The sequence below is a fragment of the Rhinatrema bivittatum genome, chromosome 4 (genome assembly GCF_901001135.1).
Source record: "Rhinatrema bivittatum chromosome 4, aRhiBiv1.1, whole genome shotgun sequence".
NCBI classification, from domain to species: Eukaryota; Metazoa; Chordata; class Amphibia; order Gymnophiona; family Rhinatrematidae; genus Rhinatrema; species Rhinatrema bivittatum.
The window spans coordinates 218,995,390-219,014,377 of record NC_042618.1 but is presented as its reverse complement, the minus strand read 5'-3'; the positions used below and the strand labels follow the sequence as shown (position 1 = coordinate 219,014,377).

The 18,988-nt window shown below is 47.4% G+C and overlaps 1 protein-coding gene across 1 annotated transcript in view; it reads left to right on the top strand.

The window, feature by feature from the left end:
* UTP20 (UTP20 small subunit processome component) overlaps positions 1-18,988 on the top strand; it is a 399,297-nt gene that overhangs the window by 145,630 nt on the left and 234,679 nt on the right. The window contains exons 23-26 of the mRNA XM_029599719.1: positions 10,008-10,098; positions 11,937-12,022; positions 14,580-14,705; positions 16,228-16,394. Coding sequence (XP_029455579.1) covers positions 10,008-10,098; positions 11,937-12,022; positions 14,580-14,705; positions 16,228-16,394 — 470 coding nt within the window. The remainder of the gene's footprint in view (positions 1-10,007; positions 10,099-11,936; positions 12,023-14,579; positions 14,706-16,227; positions 16,395-18,988) is intronic.

The following is an 18,988-nucleotide window of genomic DNA, read 5'->3' as shown; positions in this document are numbered from 1 at the left end:
TGCCAGATCGGTTTCCTGGAGCTGCAGGTGATCAGGTACTCACTCTGGGCATTCCAGGATTGCTTGTCCAACCAGGTGGTCCTGTTACAGACAGACAACCAAGTGGCGATGTGATATATCAACAAGCAGGGAGGTACAAGATTGTTCCTCCTGTGTCAGGAGGCTGTCCAGATATGGGCTTGGGCTTGGGCTCAGTCCCAGGGCATGTTGCTCTTGGCCATATACCTGGCCAGAATGGAGAATGTGGTGGTGGACTGGCTGAGTTGAGCATTCCAACCCTACGGAGTGGTCCCTGGATCAAGCAGTGGCAGATCGCATCTTCTGCCTCTGGGGAATCCCAGATGTAGACCTCTTTGCCTCCCCCTGCAACAGCAAGGTCAGCCACTTCTGCTCTCTTTTCAGGCGGGTCGGAAAGCCAGCCTCAGGCGCCTTTGCCTGCCATTGGGGCAATGGCCTTCTGTACATGTATCCTCCACTTCCTCTAGTGATGAAGACTCTCCTGAAGCTCTGGCAGAATGGGGGAACCATGATTCTCATTGCCCCTCGTTGGCTGAGACAGATCTGGTTTCCGCTCCTGCGAGACCTCTCTGTCAGAGAATCGATTGGCCTGGGGACCTCCCCCCAACCTGATCTCACAGGATCAGGGCAAGCTGCGCCATCCCAACCTCAGGGCATTGTCTCTCACGGCCTGGATGTTGAAAGGCTAGTCTTGCAGCCCCTTGACACCTCTGACAGCGTGTCTCAGGTCCTTGTAGCTTCCAGGAAACCTTCCATCAGGAAGACATATAACCTAAAGTGGAAGACGTTTTGCGTCTGGTGTGAGAGTCATGACTTGGATCCATTCTCTTGTCCCACTCTGAGGTTGCTTGATTACTTACTGCACCTTTCGGACACTGGTCTGAAGACTAACTCTGTCAGAGTACACCTGGGTGCCATCGGGGCCTCCCACCAAAGTATTGACAGGTGTCCTGACTCCATACAGCCCGTAGTGGACCGGTTCATGTGGGGCTTGCTTCAGCTGAAGCCTCCCCTGTGGCTTCCTGTTGTGTACTGGGACCTCAATGTGGTTCCAGTAGCTTGGCTCATGGTCGACACTTTCGAGCCACTGCGCCTCTGTGATCTGAAGTACCTAACCTGGAAGGTCATCTTCTTGGTTGCGGTTACTTTGGTGTGCAGGGTAAGCGAGCTTCAGGTGTTGGTGACTTATCTGCCCTACACAAAATTCTTTCATGATAGGGTGGTCCTCCAAACTCACCCTAAATTCCTGCCTAAGGTGGTGACTGATTTTCATCTTAACCAGTCAATTGTCCTGCTCATCTTTTTTCCCAGGCCTCATTCGAGGTAAAACCCAACTCTTCCTGCCCAGGACCCTTTTCCGGGTTCAGGCTGTCTCCCTCTGTTCTCCACAGTACCGCAGTTGTTGTGCCCATTGGCACCAGGTTAGGTGCCTATGGGTTTAATAAAATTCGGGAACAACCTATAGCTACATATTCACCCATGAGTAAGGACTACCATCCTGCTTGTCCTTGGAGAAAGCAGAGTTGCTTACTTATAACAGGTGTTCCCTGTACGTACCAGGATCAGTCCAGGACACCTGGGTTGTGACTCCGCACCAGTAGGTGGAGACAGAGCAAAACTTGTCGGTGTGAGTCATATATGACCCTGTGCCAGTCACAGCCCCCTCAGTCTTACTCTGTCTCCAGTAGGTGGTGCAGGTGCAGTCACAGCCTCTGCCTGCACTGATTCTGGTAGTTAGTCAGGTTTTTGGAATTTTTTCCTTTTCAATTTGGTTTTTGGAAACTTTTCATCTAAATAAGAAGAATTTGGTTTTTGGAAATTTTTCATCTAAAGAAAGAAGACTCCCTCGTCCTGAGAGCCTCCCAGGAGGGTTGGGAGGTTCTGAGGGGACCATCCCCCCCCTGGTAGAGGCCGCTGCTGAGGGTCGAGGACCCGGCCCTTGCTGGCAGCAGCGTCGGGGGTGACACCGGGGAGCCCAGTTCACTCACCCCTGCTGGAGCAGGCAGGTCAAGACCAGGGACAGCGTCCAAGCGGCGATCGCAAGTAAAAAAAAAAAAAAAAGTCTGTCTTGTTTTTGTTTTGCGGCTTCCTCGCCTCGCCGGCTCTCTGTCCTTCGCGGCTTCGTTCCGGGGGGGGTTGATTTTTAGTGCAGATCCCTTCTGGGCACTTGCCGGTCGTGTGGGGGATGCCGGCTCTCCGTCCTTCGCGGCTTCGTTCCGTGGGGGGGGTCTAGACCGGGAGCCAAGATGGATCCAGTCCTTTCGAGCTCACCGGCCCAGCAGTGGCCTTCCCTGTTCCCCTTTTCGGCTGCGGATATATTATTCCGGGAATGGGATTCCCCGGAGCTGGGCCCGAAAGTGAGTGAAGCCATGGACAAGTTGTATCCATTACCAGAAGATACCCTGGAGCTTCTTTGGGTTCCCAGAGTGGATGCAGCGGTGTCGGCGGTACCTAAAAGGTCAACGATCCAGGTTACAGGAGCGACCGCTCTCAAGGATATCCAGGATAGGAGGATGGAACTCCAGCTTAAGCAAGTGTTTCAGGCGTCGGCCTTGGGGGTGCGCGCGGCGATTTGTAGTAACTTTGCGCTGCGTGCTGGGTTCCGGTGGGCCCAGGTTCTCCAGGCCAACGCGGATCTGTCAGAGGAGGAGGCGCGGCAGGCGGATCGCCGCAGATGCTCTGTATGACTTGCTCCGGACGGCCGCCAGAGCTATGGTCTCGCCAGGGTCAGCGAGGCGCCTCCTCTGGCTTCGGAACTGTGGTTCCAGGAAGTCGCGTCCTCCACGTTCTTCGGGACCCTCGTATAGGTCTTCTTCCTCCCGGACCCCTCAGGGGCAGCTGTCCTTTCGGGGGAAGCGGTTCGGTAGGCAGGGAGGAACCCCGGCCAGGGGGGGTCCCAAGGTTTCTCAATGAAATGCGGTCGGCCCATTCCTCGCCGCAGCCTCTGCACGTGATCCCAAATGTCGGGGCGCGGTTGACGTTGTTTTCGAGGAATGGGCCAGCGTTACGTCGGACCAGTGGGTCCTCGACGTGATAAGACACGGCTACGCGTTACTTTTTGTTCGAATCCCAGCGGACAAGTTCCTCATCTCTCCTTGCAAGGCTCCGGAGAAGAAGGCGGCACTGCTAGGCACCATCCGGTGCTTGGAAAGCTTAGGAGCTATTGTTCCGGTCCCGATCCATCAGCACGGCGAAGGCCGTTACTCCATTCACTTCATCGTTCCAAAGAAAGACGGCACGTCAAGACCGATCCTGGACCTCAAAGGCGTGAACAGATGCCTGCGCGTTCCTCACTTCAAGATGGAGACGATTCGTTCGGTGATTGCTTCGGTGCGGCCGGGCAAATTCTTGGCTTCCCTAGATCTCACGGAAGCGTACCTTCACGTGGGAATTCGGCCAGAGTTCCAGAAATTCCTGAGGTTCTGCATGCTGGGGCGTCACTATCGATTCCGGGCGCTGCCGTTTGGTCTCGCGACAGCTCCCCGCACATTCACGAAAGTGATGGTGGTGGTGGCGGCGCTGCTACGCCGGCAAGTTTCCTGGTTCATCCTTACCTGGACGACAGGCTGATTCGTGCAAAGTCCGAGGGTCAGTGTCGACGGGCGGTGGCCCGGGTCCTACAGATCTGGCAGTCTCTAGGCTGGGTAATCAATTTCGGCAAGAGTCAACTGGTACCGACCCAGACCCTAGAATACCTCGGAGCTGTATTCGACACGACACAGGGCAAAGTGTTCCTGTCCCAGGAACGCAGGTGCAAGCTACAGTCTCAGGTGAGGCGGTTGCTGTCTCTTCACAGTCCTCGGGTCTGCGATTATCTGACGGTCCTGGGTTCGATGGCTTCAACACTCGCCCTGGTTCCCTGGGCGTTCGCTCATCTGCGGCCGTTGCAGTCGTCCTTACTATCCCGATGGAAGCCGGTCTCGGAGGAGTTTTTCCTGCCTCTTCCACTCGAGGGCCAAGCGAGATCCAGCCTGTACTGGTGGCTCGATTCCAAGCATCTGTCCGGTGGAGTGTCCCTGCGGGTACCCGATTGGACGGTGGTGACCACAGATGCCAGTATCTCCGGTTGGGGAGCAGTTTGCCTAGGGAGGTCGGTCCAGGGGCTATGGTCAGCGTCTCAAGCCCAGTGGTCTATCAACCGACTAGAGACCAGAGCGGTCCGTCTGGCTCTACAAGCCTTCTTACCGTTAGTACGGGGAAAGGCGGTCCGAGTATTATCGGACAACGCAACCACAGTGGCCTACATCAATCATCAAGGAGGGACGAGGAGTCCACAGGTGGCTGTAGAGGCGCAGCTCTTGATGTACATCGCAGCCTCCCACATTGCCGGGGTCGACAATGTCCAGGCGGATTTTCTCAGCCGTCACCACCTCGATCCCGGAGAGTGGGAATTGGCGGACGAAGCGTTTCTGCTCATCTGCAGAACGTGGGGGGTGCCCCACATGGATCTGATGGCCACGTGGCACAACGCGAAGGCTCCGCGATTTTACAGTCGGCGTCGAGAACGGGGAGCAGAAGGCGTCGACGCGCTGGTGCTTCCTTGGCCGACGGATGTGCTGCTGTCCGTGTTTCCCCCGTGGCCGATGATAGGCAAGATTCTTCGGCGCATAGGATTGCACCCGTTCAATGTGATCATGGTGGCACAGGAGTGGCCACGTCGTCCGTGGTTCGCAGATCTCATCCAGTTGTCGGTGGCGACTCCCCTTCGTCTCCAGGGGTTCGCGGGGCTCCTACGTCAGGGCCCCGTCTGTTTTGGAGGATGCGGATCACTTCTGTCTCGCGGCATGGCTTTTGAGAGGAATTGCCTGAAGAGATAAGGTTACTCAGATGCGGTGATAGCCACGTTGCTGAGGTCCAGAAAGCAGTCTACGTCCCTGGCTTATGTCCGTGTCTGGGCGGTTTTTACATCCCTGGCTTATGTCCGTGTCTGGGCGGTTTTTGGAGGATTGGTGCGTGAAGCGGGGGGTGGATCCCACTTCCGCTTCGGTTTCAAATATTCTAACGTTTCTTCAAGCCGGTCTGGCCAAAGGCTTGGCGTGCAGTTCTCTACGGGTCCAGGTGGCGGCGCTTGGTTGTTTGCGGGGTAAGGTCCGGGGAACCATCCTTGGCCCTTCATTCAGATATCTCCCGTTTCCTTCGGGGGGCTAAACATCTCCGTCCTCCATTGCGTCCCCCCTGTCCGTCTTGGAACCTTATCTGGGTTCTCTCCGTCTTAGGCTCGGCCCCGTTTGAGCCCTTGAAGCGTGCTACTACTAAGGACCTTACGTTGAGGACGGCATTTTTGGTGGCGATTGCCTCGGCACGGCGTGTTTCGGCGTTGCAGGCCCTGCCCTGTAGGGAACCGTTCTTGCGTATTTCCGATTCAGGAGTATCCTTGTGGTCGGTACCTTCCTTTCTACCTAAAGTGGTGTCGTTTTTCACGTAAATCAGTCAGTGGGGTTACCTGCGTTTGCGGTCGGGGAGTCCCCTGATCCCCAGTTAAGGGAACTGCGGAAGCTGGACGTGCGGAGGTCCCTTCTTCGTTACTTGGAGGTTACTAATCCGTTCCGGGTAACAGACCATCTGTTCATTTTGTTCTCGAGTCCAAAGACAGGGGCCGCTGTGTCCCGCACGACGATCGCCCGTTGGCTCAAGGAGGCCATTGGCTCGGCGTATTTGGTGCGGAGAAAGCCGCTTCCGGTGGGTCTTCGGGCTCACTCGACTCGTTCTCAGGCTGCGTCTTGGGCGGAAGCTTCTCAGGTGTCGCCTCAAGAGATTTGCAGGGCGGCTACCTGGAAATCATTGCATACTTTATCAGGCATTACCGGCTAGATGTCCGGGCTACAGATTCCGGGGGATTTGGAGAGAGGGTGCTCCGAGCAGGACTCTCTGCTTCCCACCCTTGGTAACTTAGCTCTGGTACATCCCAGGTGTCCTGGACTGATCCGGGTACGTACAGGGAAAGGAAAATTAGTTTCTTACCTGATAATTTTCATTCCTGTAGTACCAAGGATCAGTCCAGGATCCCGCCCACAGGGCTTCGCTGAAGTAACGGAGAGTCCGCTCATAGTTTTCTTAGTTATTCTGATCGCTTGTTTAGCTCTCCCGGTTGGGGAGTCCGGTTCCACTAGGAGTTCTGGTGGTAGGTTTTGGTTTGGAAGTGAATTTTCTAGCCAGTTTTGTTGCTTGGTTGAGTTGCTACTTTGACATTACGTAAGACTGAGGGGGCTGTGACTGGCACAGGGTCATATATGACTCACACCGACAAGTTTTGCTCTGTCTCCACCTACTGGTGCGGAGTCACAACCCAGGTGTCCTGGACTGATCCTTGGTACTACAGGAACGAAAATTATCAGGTAAGAAACTAATTTTCCTTTCTCCTAGGACGGCAGAATGTTAGTCCTCACAAAACCCGCCTGCTACCTTGCAGAGTTGGGTTTCTCCTGCGTTTGTTGTTTTATTTTTTCGTAATTCTATGTGATGAGACTGAAGGGGGACTCCCACGTTGATAGTGGCATGCTGGGCATGCTCAATGTGCCAGTCAAAGTTTTCCGTGCCGGGCTCCATCTGATGATGTCACCCATGTATGAGAACTAACATCCTGCTGTCCTAGGAGAACACCTTTTACAGGTAAGCAACGCTGCTCTATCTATTGACAACCTTGTGTTTTTGTTTTTTTTAATTTACATTTTATTAATTTTCAAATAATATAACAAGACAACCTTGTCAGGAAATACATAAACTCAAATCTTAGTTATTTTACATACATCCACATGTATTTACTAATACATATATGTGAAATCCAATTTTATCTGCGTTTCATTGGAAAAAAGGGGAGGAGAAACAAGAGGAAAATCAAAGGAGAACAAAGGAAATTTATACCACTTAAATTTGCTGCTGTACAGGCCTCCTCTTACTATATGCCCCCTTTATTCATGGCTTATGTCTGCCCTTCCAGGAACTGTCTGTTGATTGGTCGTAAAAAAAAATATGTATTGCCAGCAAGCTTTATAACACATTTGCATGGAAACCGTAACAGGAAATTTGCCCCTTTGGCCAAAACCTCAGGGCGCATTGTTATAAACATCTTCCTCCGCTGTTGGGTGGCCCTGGAAAGGTCTGGATAGACCCTAACTGTACCTTCCATAAAGGGAGTATTGATATTTTGAAATTTCAAAATTTCAAAACCTTGTGTTTGTTTGGTCCTGTTACCAAGCCCTGGTTTTTGTAGTTACATGAACTGGTAATAATTACAGAACTCTTGTAGTAGCAAGATTTTACCTTTACTCTAGCAAAATGTCCTCGAAGAACTGAATTTGCTGGTAGAGTTATCTTAATGTGTCCAAGATTTACTGGAAAGCTATTACATAGTTCCATCAAAAACACTTTCCTCTTCACTTGGTGACCTTAATTAGTTCAAATAACTTGCAGTTAAATCTTCTGATCACGTCGATAATCCAGTTGATGACATTATTAGAAAAGGTCACATTGTTGCGAATAGTGTCGGTCTGGGAATAGGCCAGCTTTTCCACCATTGCAACTGCCATTTCCTAAAAGTGAAGCTTTGCCCAGAGATTTCCAGGGGGCTTGGAAAGGGGGAGAGGAGGGGGTTCTCTCAGTTGGTGGGAGGTCACAGGCTTTAGAAAGCCTAACAAATATGAGTAAAAATGAAAAGTCCTAAATCCAATTGGGTACTTTATTTTCCCCTGATTTTATTGGATAAGTAAAATTAATGTGTGATTTATGTCTCACCCCCTTCAAAAAAAAAAAAAACCAAAAACCCCAAACAAACCCTGTTTTACCCATAACCAGTTGTGGCGCCACCTTTTTGGATTACAAATGCTTAGCATCTGTCTAACTCTAATACTGGCATGTGGAGCTTTTGCTATCGTCTTCCTCTACCCCCTCCTATGGTTGGAGCTTCTGGAGACCCTTACTCTCACAGGCCAGGTCTCTTGCTGATCTTCTTCAAGCGAGAGCAGCAAAAATTAGCATTTCTAACAGAAGTCTCTCCCACGTCTGTATTAGTTTATTAGTGATTATGGAAAATAGAAATAAAATGATTAAAAAAAAAAAAATCATCCCCTAACAGTTAATTGTAACATCGTGACTTTATGCTTGACACCCTTTTATAGAGGTAAGAGGCTTCTGCCTTAATCATGATGTATAATGTACCGGTAGTTAGTGCTCTTAGAATATTATTTTTTTTTAATTTTCCCCACTGAATTTTCTGGCATGGGGTCTACAACTGCATGTTTTGCCTTTATTTTGAGGATTCTTGGCTGCTTACTATCGGATCGATACTGTAAAACCGCGGGAGAGCGGACGAACGCCCGCTCTCCCGGCGCACGCACCGGCCCTTCGTCGGTGTGAGCGATCCAGTATTTAAATGAGGCGACGCGGTGCAAACGGGGAAAAGGAGGCGCTAGGGACACTAGCGCGTCCCTAGCGCCTCCTTTTTGTCAGGAGCGGCGGCTGTCAGCGGGTTTGACAGCCGACGCTCAATTTTGCCGGCGTCTGTTCTCGAGCCCGCTGACAGCCACGGGCTCGGAAACCGGACGCCGGCAAAATTGAGCGTCCGGTTTTCGGCCCGACAGCCGCGGGCCGAATTCAAATTTTTTATTTTATTTTTTTTACTTTTTTTTTACTTTTGGGGACCTCCGACTTAATATCGCTATGATATTAAGTCGGAGGGTGCACAGAAAAGCAGTTTTTACTGCTTTTCTGTGCACTTTCCTGGCGCCGGAAGAAATTAGCGCCGACCTTTGGGTCGGCGCTAATTTCTTAGAGTAAAATGTGCAGCTTGGCTGCACATTTTACTTACTGGATCCCGCGCGCATACCTAATAGGGCCATCAACATGCATTTGCATGTTGAGGGCGCTATTAGGTGCCGCGGGTGGGCCGCGTGTTTTCCTTCCCTTACTGAATAAGGGGTAAGGGAAAACACGCGTCCAGAGCAGGCTGACAGTGCGCTCCGGAGCACACTTTACTGTATCGACCTGTATGCTATCATGGAATATTGAGCCATTAAGAGAATTAGCAGACAGCTGGGAGACATGAGCATTTAAAGCCTGATTTTTAACTATTTTTGTAATGGTGCCAGTGATGTCTGGCAGCTGGGATGTATCCTTGCCATAGTGGTCTTTTATGACTGGGTAGACTAGATGGGGTCTTTCGTTCTTTATCTACTACATTACTCTGTTAGCTGGTGGCTTGAGCATTGTGGCAACTTGCCCCGTTTCATGTGCTTGTTCTCTGTAACCTGTGCATTGAGCCAGCTGTTTGCTTGTGGTTTCTGAGAGGTGGCTACCGCAGCTCTCTTGCAGGGAGGATCCTCCTTTGGAGAAATCCAGCAACGTCTGGAAACAGCTGAGGTCCAGGGACACCACGACAGGCGACACGTGGCGGTTTATTTGCTCACAGCATATTTAACTTGACTGAATGTGTCGGTCAGCACCAAAACTGTAACCCAAGACAGTGGAAATAGGTTTCTCCCCCCTGCTTAATTTCCTGTGAATCTGTGGGTTTAAAATGAGTAAATTCTGACTCTGTTGATTCTTTGAGAATGACCTAAATGTGCAAAAGTGCACTTGCGTATGGCGGGTATGGTAAACAGAGTGGTAAGCCTGGCTTGCTGCTCAGACGTCTATGGCTGTCTCTGCCTAATCATTTGTAAATGAAGTTAAAGGTTTTTTCTCGCATTTTTACAAGTGCAGTATATATTTTTGAGTGTTTCGCTTCACGGCATGCCTCGCCTTTACTTTTGGCATGTCCCAAGATGCCTCTGGGCTTCCCCGGCTTACTGCTAGAGTAGTTACCTATACAAGGTGATGCTGAAACAATCTCCAGGTTGCTGGCATTTTTTTTCCCAGCTGGCTTTGTTTTAAAATAACTGAATTAGTTGTACCGAGTTACAATATGCTGTAGCTTTCCTGTTGATAACGTTGAAATGTGGAAACATTCATCCTCCATACCTAAAGAGAGTTAATTGTCTGTTTCTATCTTGAAGGCAGCTGATCGCCCATGTGAGAGTTTTCTCCAAGTTTTTAAACCCTCGGGCACTGTATTTGGAACCAAAGCTGCATGAGGTTTACAATCAGGTAACTGGCACACTTAATGGTCTTCTTTCAACTCTGAAAGCAGCTATAAATCTACTGGAATTCCAAAGATGATTTTTACATTCATTTTTTGTGTAAATGTTCATGCTTACATTGTGATGACAACTTTTTACAGTAGTTTTCTGGTTTTAACAGAGGAATGCACCTAATATGCTCCATCATGCTAGTGTGAAATACCTCTTAGAGCTGAAATCTGGTTTGCCCCTCTGTTACTCAGCACCTCAAGGAGAGAAAAACTTAAATTGAAAATGCAGAGCAAAGGATGTTTGGTGGAAGGTGATGATCCGGTAGAATTCTAGGGGAAATAGAGGTGTGTTTATAAAGAGGTATCTGTAGTTAGCCTGCTTAGGAGGTACAGGGTATGTGGAAGTTTTTTTTCCTACCCCGATGCATTGCTTGGTTTCTGAATGGACTGCAAGTAGTAAATGAAGTTTAATAAATAATTATACTCATTGGCTGTTTTATCCTTAATGTTTTTGACCCTGTAGTGCTGCTAAAGGTGAAGGAGAGTGTTAACTGGAGAAGTCAAACTAGATCTGCTTTTGTCTTCTTGGAATGGGTTAGATGTTCTCTTCACCTGCAGGGCTTTTATAACAAATGGGCTGAAGCTGTTCACATTTGATTGTCCTGAGAGGTGTTATATATTAGGGATGTGAATCGGGCTTCGGACGATTGAAAATATCGTCCGATATTTTCAAAATTGTCAGAAATCGGGGGCTCCCCCAAAACTATAGGAAAACCCCACGATATTGTTCGTGGGGGTTCTCTTATCGTTTTGGGGGAGGGTAGGAAAAACGGCACACAAAAATAACCCCTAAACCCACCCCGACCCTTTAAAACTAATCCCTTAGCTTCCCCCACTCTCCCGACCCCCCCCCCCCCCCAAAACGTTTTACAGGTACCTGGTGGTCCAGTGGGAGTCCCAGGAGCGATCTCCCGCTCTCGGGCCGCCGGCTGCCACTAATCAAAATGGCGCTGATGGCCCTTTGCCCTTACCATGTGACAGGGTATCCGTGCCATTGGCCGGCCCCTGTCACATGGAGGGAGCACTGGATGGCCGGCGCCATCTTTAAAAATAGTTTTTGGGGGGGTCGGGAGGGTGGGGGAAGCTAAGGGATTAGTTTTAAATGGTCGGGGTGGGTTTTTTGTTTATTGGCTCGGGCGCAGCCGATAAACAAAACCGCGATCGGGCCGAACAAAAAAAAACCACGATGTGAATCGGAACCGTAATCAAAACCGATTCCGGTTCCGATTCACATCTCTACTATATATTAATTACTTTTGGGGCCAATGCAGTTTTGTCTAGGAGATCCACTTTGTGGGAAGTTTCTAATCCATCTCAGTAAGACCATTTCAGGAAAATAAAAGCCATGCCTTCTAACAAAACTGGTAGAATTGACTGGTGGAGCCCCTGATTTCTCCTCCTTCTTCCTTTTAATTGACTTCTGAATTGGATGCGTTTGAAGAGACTGACAGTTGGCGGTCTGGACATAGCACCGAGTCCCAGGACAGACCCTTTCCCCTCCAGCCATAATCTCTCTGCTCTTGGTTGATTTGACAGGGCCCAGGCATTTTACGCTGGCAGTTCTTCACCCTTACTGTGGGGAAAGGCACCCTCTTCATCAACTTGTGGCAGGTTTGAATATTGCTGGGTTTAGAAACAGCATCCTTCTGTAACAGCTCTGAAAGTCTAGGGCCTGTTTTTAACAAAAGAGTGTGGTGTTAAATTTCTGCTGCAGTGTTTTGGAGTTAGGGTAACTGCAAGTGGTTCACGGTGCATTCCCAACTTTGTTTTTTCTTTCTTAAAATGTTTTCTCTAGCTGCTTTGCCATCAGGACTTGCACGTGCAAAGAATCGCCCTGGATTGCATAATGAGCTACAGACATCCACATCTACAGCCTTACAAGTAAGCCAGAGTGTTCGTTAGCATGGCTTTTAAACTGTTGTAAAAATCAACAAAACTAAAGCCCACACACCAGTGTATTCTGAGGAATAATTGATATAAAATATTGTCTACTGCAGTGGTTCTCAACCTTTTTCCCATCGTGACACATCTGACAGACCACGTTCACATGTGTGACACACTGCTCATTACAATTTACGGCGGAAATAAAAAATAAAGGTCCAGTATTATTTTTATTGTTAAGAATGACACAAGGAAAATATATATATTGTATCTGAACAGAAATTGCATAAACGGTAAACGTCCCACACCAAAACAGCACCAATTTCCAGCACTTAAACAGTAACTACCTTACCGAAGAAAAGGCAACACTGAAAATATTACACCAGGCCTTAAGACACCAATACATCTCCTATTAGGAAAAGAACCAAGTCAGGCTGCTATAGAGCCCTACACAGAAACTATACACCAGCAGAGAACCTCACCTGAATCATATGTGCTGACCCTCACCAAACAAAGAATAGACCAAAACGCATAACTAGAAGCATGCAGACAAAAACTGAATTGGAAACCGCAACAAGCCAGAGTCTGTGTATGCAGTGCAAGAAAAGAAAAAAAGAAACATCACCCATCCTTATAAAACAAATCAAGAAATATAAAATCAATAGCAGTAAAACCATACTAACAAAAAGAACAGATTATTTCAAAACAGCGGGTGAATGGAATATCCAATAATTAAAAACTCATATAAAAAATTTCTAGATACCAATAAAATATTTTAAAATAGCAGACACAAAGACCCAGTAATGAAAAATAAGGATACAAAAAATGTTTTGCTCTGCATACCTGGGAACGTTTGATATCCAGGTGCCCTGAGATTGTTTTGAATTAGTAGGAGGAGGGATGGTTTGCTTGCAACTTTCTCCTCACTCTCTCTCTCACATTGGCTCTCAGTCACTCACATATACACATGCTTTTTCTCTCTCACTTATATAGGCTCTTAATTACACATTTACACACATGCTGTCTTATCTTTTCAGGTTTACACACACAGGCTTTCAATCAATCACACACATACATGCTGTCCTTTTCTCTCACACACAGACTCTCATTCATATGCTTACAAACATGCTCTCTCTTTCTCTTATTTACACACAGGCTCTCAATCACACACATACTCTCTTTTCCATATACAGGCTCTCAATCATTCACATACATGCTATCACACACACACACACACACACACACACACACATACGCACACGCTTATTCACTCACTGTCCCTCCCTCCCCCGAACTAGCGGCAGCAGCAGCCTCCTCCACTTCTAACCCTAAAGGCAGCAGCCATCTCCTTCACTTTCAGCCCTCGCGGAGCAAGGAGTTCCATCGGCCACGGGGGTACACGACGTTCTTTGTTTTTCTCTGAGCCACGCTGCTTATTCTTCAGGCTGCACCTCCCTTCTTTTCTTCGGGCCGATGCCGAGCACACTATCATGGTCTCTTCTTCCCGCACATGCACCTGCTGCTCACCACTTCCTCTTCCGGGCCGCGGTGAGGGGGGGGGGTGGGCGGGAAGAAGAAAACATGCCGGTGCCGCTGACTCCAGCTCTCCTGCCGCAATTCCACCCGGGTGTAGGACCTGACTTGCTCGGGTAAGGGGAGCTGCTGGGTCAGCAGGGGACCGGGAAGTGTGGCGACACACCGGTTGAGAACCACTGGTCTACTGAGAGACTTTTGGGTTGTTTTGTGGTTTTAAACTGTTGTGCCATAATTGGTTTGTTGCTTGGTATTTCCTTTTAATTTGTGACCTTTCACAAAATAAATGTCTGTACCTTACTGTTCTGGTAAAACAAATATTTTAATGTCCTTTTACATATGAAATAGAATTTGTTAGAAATGAATCAACGAACAACTACAGGTTATTTAAAAAATGTTGAGAAATGAGCCTCTTATGCAGGTTTCTGAAAATATATTACATTTCTTTTACTGTTACGCACTTAGTTTTATTCTCTCCTGTTGGTATTTGAGCAGTCTCCCATATGTTTTCAACGTCCTTGCTGCTCATTCCTTTTATTCTGAGTCACTCTGTCCGCCTCTTCCTGTGTCTCTCTCCCTTTCCTTTCCTGTCTTTCTCTCCTTCCCTCCCTGCTTTCCATTTTTTTTTCACTCTCTCCTCTCCATATCTGCTTTCCCCATGCCCCCTGCCCTGTCATGGACCAGTGACCTGGTCCTTTGCATATGCACAGCTTTCACATGAGGCACTGGGTTTCCAGCTGGCTGTGTTAACTTACCGGCACTGCTTTCTGACCAAGCCCGGCCCGTTGAATGAGTTGGTGCTGAGCACACACCAAGGAGTGCATGGCAACTGAAGGTGGATTTTAACAAATCGCTAAATCCTTTCTCAACCAGCTTTTCGGCAGTTTGAGACCAGACAACAAGCCCAGGCTACCTGTTTTGAATGCAAACTTTTTGCTGCAGTTTTACTTAAATTAAACAGGTAAATGTAATATTTATTGTCCAAAGCTCACTGGATCTTGGTTTATTATTTTGCTCCTTACAGAGAGAACTTGCAAAGGTTACTGGAAGACAAGAATTTTAAAGAAGAGATTGTCCATTTCAGTATTTCAGAGGAGAATGCAATAGTGAAAGTGCCCCATAGACCCGATCTTGTTCCTGTCATCATGCGGTATGGACAACTTTTTCTGCTTAGATGAGGCTTTGCAATCTTAAACTGTTTTGTCTGTTCCTGTTCCGATCAAATGATCACTGTGTTTTTATTCATTTGGGTCTGATTCAAAGCTAATTATTTGTCAGCAGATCGCAAGGGAGGGCCATGATAGCTCACCACAAAGAAACCTGAGATCAGCAAACAAGAGTCTGCTAACTCTACCGTCTGTTAATACGGCCAGACTAACATCAGTGCGAGAGAGAGCAATTTCATTAGCAGGCCCAAAACGTTGAAATTAAATGCCTCCTGAGCTAAGAATGCAGTCAGATTTTAAAAATTTTAAACAGAATCTGAAAACCTGGTTGTTTAAAAGAGTTTACAGTATAGCTGAGTGATCTTTTACTAATCTTATTCTTTATGCTGTTCTTATCTATTTTATTGATTTATCTACTTTCTTAAAAATTTGTTTTATCGTATTACTATGTATACCTTTAACAATTTTATATTTAAAGATGTATTTATTTTCTTAAATTGTAAACTGTTGTGAAAGTTTTTACTAAACGATGGTCTAGAAAACCTGCTAAATAAATAAATAAAATTATCACTATTGCCAGGCAGGCCCACCACCGTTGCCTCTCACCAAATCCTGTGCTCCACTGAGATTTAGATCTAAAATTGTTCCCTCTCTCATCATTTCCTGAACCAATTGCTCCATAAAACTGACATTTATTCCATCCAGGAACTTTATCTCTCTAGCATGTCCTGATGATACATTTACCCAGTCAATATTGGGATAATTGAAATCTCCCATTACTACCACACTAATACTAGTGTTTTTGCTATCTTTGCTTGGGTACAGGTCAATACTGAGAGACTGCAGGTGACATACTAGGTTATATGGCAGTGTCAGCAAAACTTTCTCTGTCTCCATCTGCTGGAAGGGAAGCAAAACCCAGCAGTTTGGACCAATTTTCCTTTTCTGTGCAGAAAATGGAAATTCTGCGCAAATTCTGTGCTCCACATTAGTGCAGAATTTTTCCCCAGGAGTAACTTATCCAGCTAACTTTAAGATAGCTGGATATATTCAGCGGTGTGGCCACGCCTTTGAATATATTGCCATGCTTTAATTCTTTCCCCAGTTAGATCGACCTTGTTGTAATGTAACCTTATGACCTCTCTGCACTTGTTAATGTTCCGTTTTTTTGTTTCGCACCCCCCTGTTATCTGTAAACCAGCATGATGTGATTTCTAATCATGAATGCCGGTATAGAAAAACTCTAAATAAATAAATAAATAAAATAAATATGGGCTGAGTTAGTGGGTAAATTTACCTGGCTTACTACCCGAGCCACAAAGCAGCTGAATATGGACCTCAGTTTGTTCATATGCAGGTTATAACTTCATTCTCATTCAGAAATTTTTCTTTGCTTAAAACCGGATTCCCTAACTTTACTGTATATGCAACTGTTCAAAAGTTCCAATATAATTAAAAATAGCTGTGTATGAATTGGTTTCTTAGGCATCTTTCTTTTTTTTAAAGGATTCTGTATGGAAGAATGAGAAGTAAAACCGGCAGCAAAACGAAAGGCAAGTCGGCAGCAGGAAGCCGCATGTCGATCGTTTTGCGATTCCTTGCCGGATCCCTTCCAGAGGAGCTCCAAATGTTCTTAGATCTGCTGTATGAACCTGTCAGGCACTTCAGCAACGGTATGCTCTTCAAAGCCCACCTTGATTAGATCTCTCTACAGATTGGTGAAGCATTCTGGTACAATCCCGTCAGCCTCCCTGATTTTTTTTTGGCAGTAGTCGTTCTGAAGGCAGCTTTTATCTTGATCTGATTACCTCACAAAGATCATTGGACATGGAGTCAAAGGGAAAGAGGCAGTGCTGGATACTTTTTTCATTCCCTATACATGTTCAAGACTGTGTACATTTATGGCGCTTTATACATATTAATAACCATATCATTTTTGATGTGTTAAATAAAAGTTGATAATCCTTAGTATTTATTAAAATTTGAACAGTTTAAAAAACAAAACAAAACATTACTTTGGTTATATGTACACACTTTACATTACAATATGACTTCTCCATGACCTTCATTTTGTTCAATTACACATGACAGGATGTACATTACAAAAAATGTTGATGCATGCTCTAGAAAATGATTTGAAATAATGTTTTCCTAGCATGTAGCCAGATGGTCTCAGGACCAATGGGTTATGCTCCCCTGCCAGCAGATGGAGACAGTCAGGGTGCAAAGCTGGTGTCACAGTACATATACCCCTGTGGTGACCTCAGCTCTCCAGTATTCTCTATCTCCAGCAGATGGTAGATGTACCTCTCCCCTACGGGGATGATTGCACATTTTGGAGAAAATTGAGCCCCGCTCTCTTGCAGTGATATCTAAAGTTCCCTCCCCCAGTTGAGAATTCCTGAGGTGATTTTCGAGATTCCTCAGAGGTGTGCCTTGGTCCGGTAGCCGGTTCCCGGCGTGGACTTTGCTGCTTATGCAGCTGAAAGGTAGTGGGTGCAAGAATCAGAGCGCGGCGGAGATGGCCAAAGCCCTTCTCCTGCAGCCGGAGACAGTCTGTATTCAGCCAGTAAGCGCTGAGCCCAGGTAAGTAAAAAAGAAAAAAAAAAAGATTTACTTTTGATTCAGAGACGATTAGAGGTTCCCATGTTCGGCGCGCCGTACCGATGTCGTTCCCGCTCCCACTGGGGTAAGGGGAATTGTGCTACCGAGCAGGTTGAGCACCCCCAGTGGGCTAGGCTCCACTGTAGACTTGGTCGACCCGCCGTTTGGTAGGCCACGTCGGCTCCATCTTGCGCATGTATCCTGTGCATGCCGTATTGCCCTTCATAGGACGTCAGTGCACACAGTACATCGGCTCTGCGCACGTGCTGTATGCATAACGGGTGAATCCCTGCATGTGCAACTTCGAAAGTGAGCGATATAGGAAGGTTGTGTACTTGGACTGTGCGTGCGCCTCGCCACACCTAGATACTTGTAAATTGTGTGCATAAACTTTTAAGCGTGAGCTGATTGAACACACAGCCACAGTCGCCAATGGCACCGGCAACCAAAAAACCTAAGCGCTTTGCTCTCTGCATTGCTTGTCATATTAGGGCTTCACAGCCTGACCTGGACTCCAACTTATGTCAGCACTGTGAGGAAGCCCAAGGAGAGTTGGCCTCCTCGGACTTTGCTAAGACAAGCTTCTCCCTTTCAGATGATGGGTTGGTCACAGCCTTAACTGGCTGTATGCCGGACCTGAGTACACCCTTGACTAGGTCATCCGTGGGAGAGGAAAATTCAGCTGAGCCCCACCCCAGTACCTCCTGAACTAGGCATGGATCTGGTTGCCTTCTCTTGGGTGGAATTTTTCCATGGGCTATAAGCCTTCGTACAGGTGCAGACTGCTGCCTCATCTTTCCCCTATCCAGACAGAACCTCAGCCAGTGACCCCTCCCTCTCATTCCTACTGGCAGACCCCGAGGCATGCCTCGCCTTACCAAGGGTATCCCTGGTAGGGACCCAGATGGCACGGACGAAGAGGAGGACCCAGTTTCCTTGGAAGATGGGGAAATTCCCCTTGGGCTGGAACCTTATCGGACCATGTTACAGTTCTTTCACAGAGACAAATTGCCAGCTCTGGTTTCCCAGACCCTGAAGACGCTGGGAGTTCCTGGGCCGGATTATATGACTGAAACAAAGAAGAATCCCATTCTGATCTCCCTGCAGAAAGCTTCTTGCTATTTTCCAGTAATGGGTGCCATCCAGGAGTTAATTGATCTGGAATGGGATGCCCTAGAAGCAAGTTTTAAAGGGGGCTGAGCATTGGAAGCTCTATACCCTCTGGACCCGGCGATAAGAGATTGTTGGTGTTTCCCTAAAGTGGATGCACTGGTCTGTGCCATCTCTAAGTGAACCCAGCAGAGGGAGGAGTGGCCTTAAAAGATGCACATGATAGATGGATTGAGTCTATCCTTAAATAAGTCTTTGACGCAGAAGCATTGACCTTACAGATTGCTTCTTGTTGCGCTCTGGTGGCTCATTCATGTCTACTTCTCTCTCAGGAGGTGGATGACTCGGGTGAATTCTAGAGCAGTTATGGAACCTGCTGCTTGCTTTTTAGCAGACATATAGGCTCTGACTTAGTCCGTACTTCAGCCAGAGGATTGGCCTTAGTGGTGGCAGCCAGATGACAGCTATGGCTATGGAATTGGTCAGCTGATGCAACCTCAAAGCAAATCTTACAAAGATGCCCTTTAAAGGATCACTCCTATTCAGGAGCGAG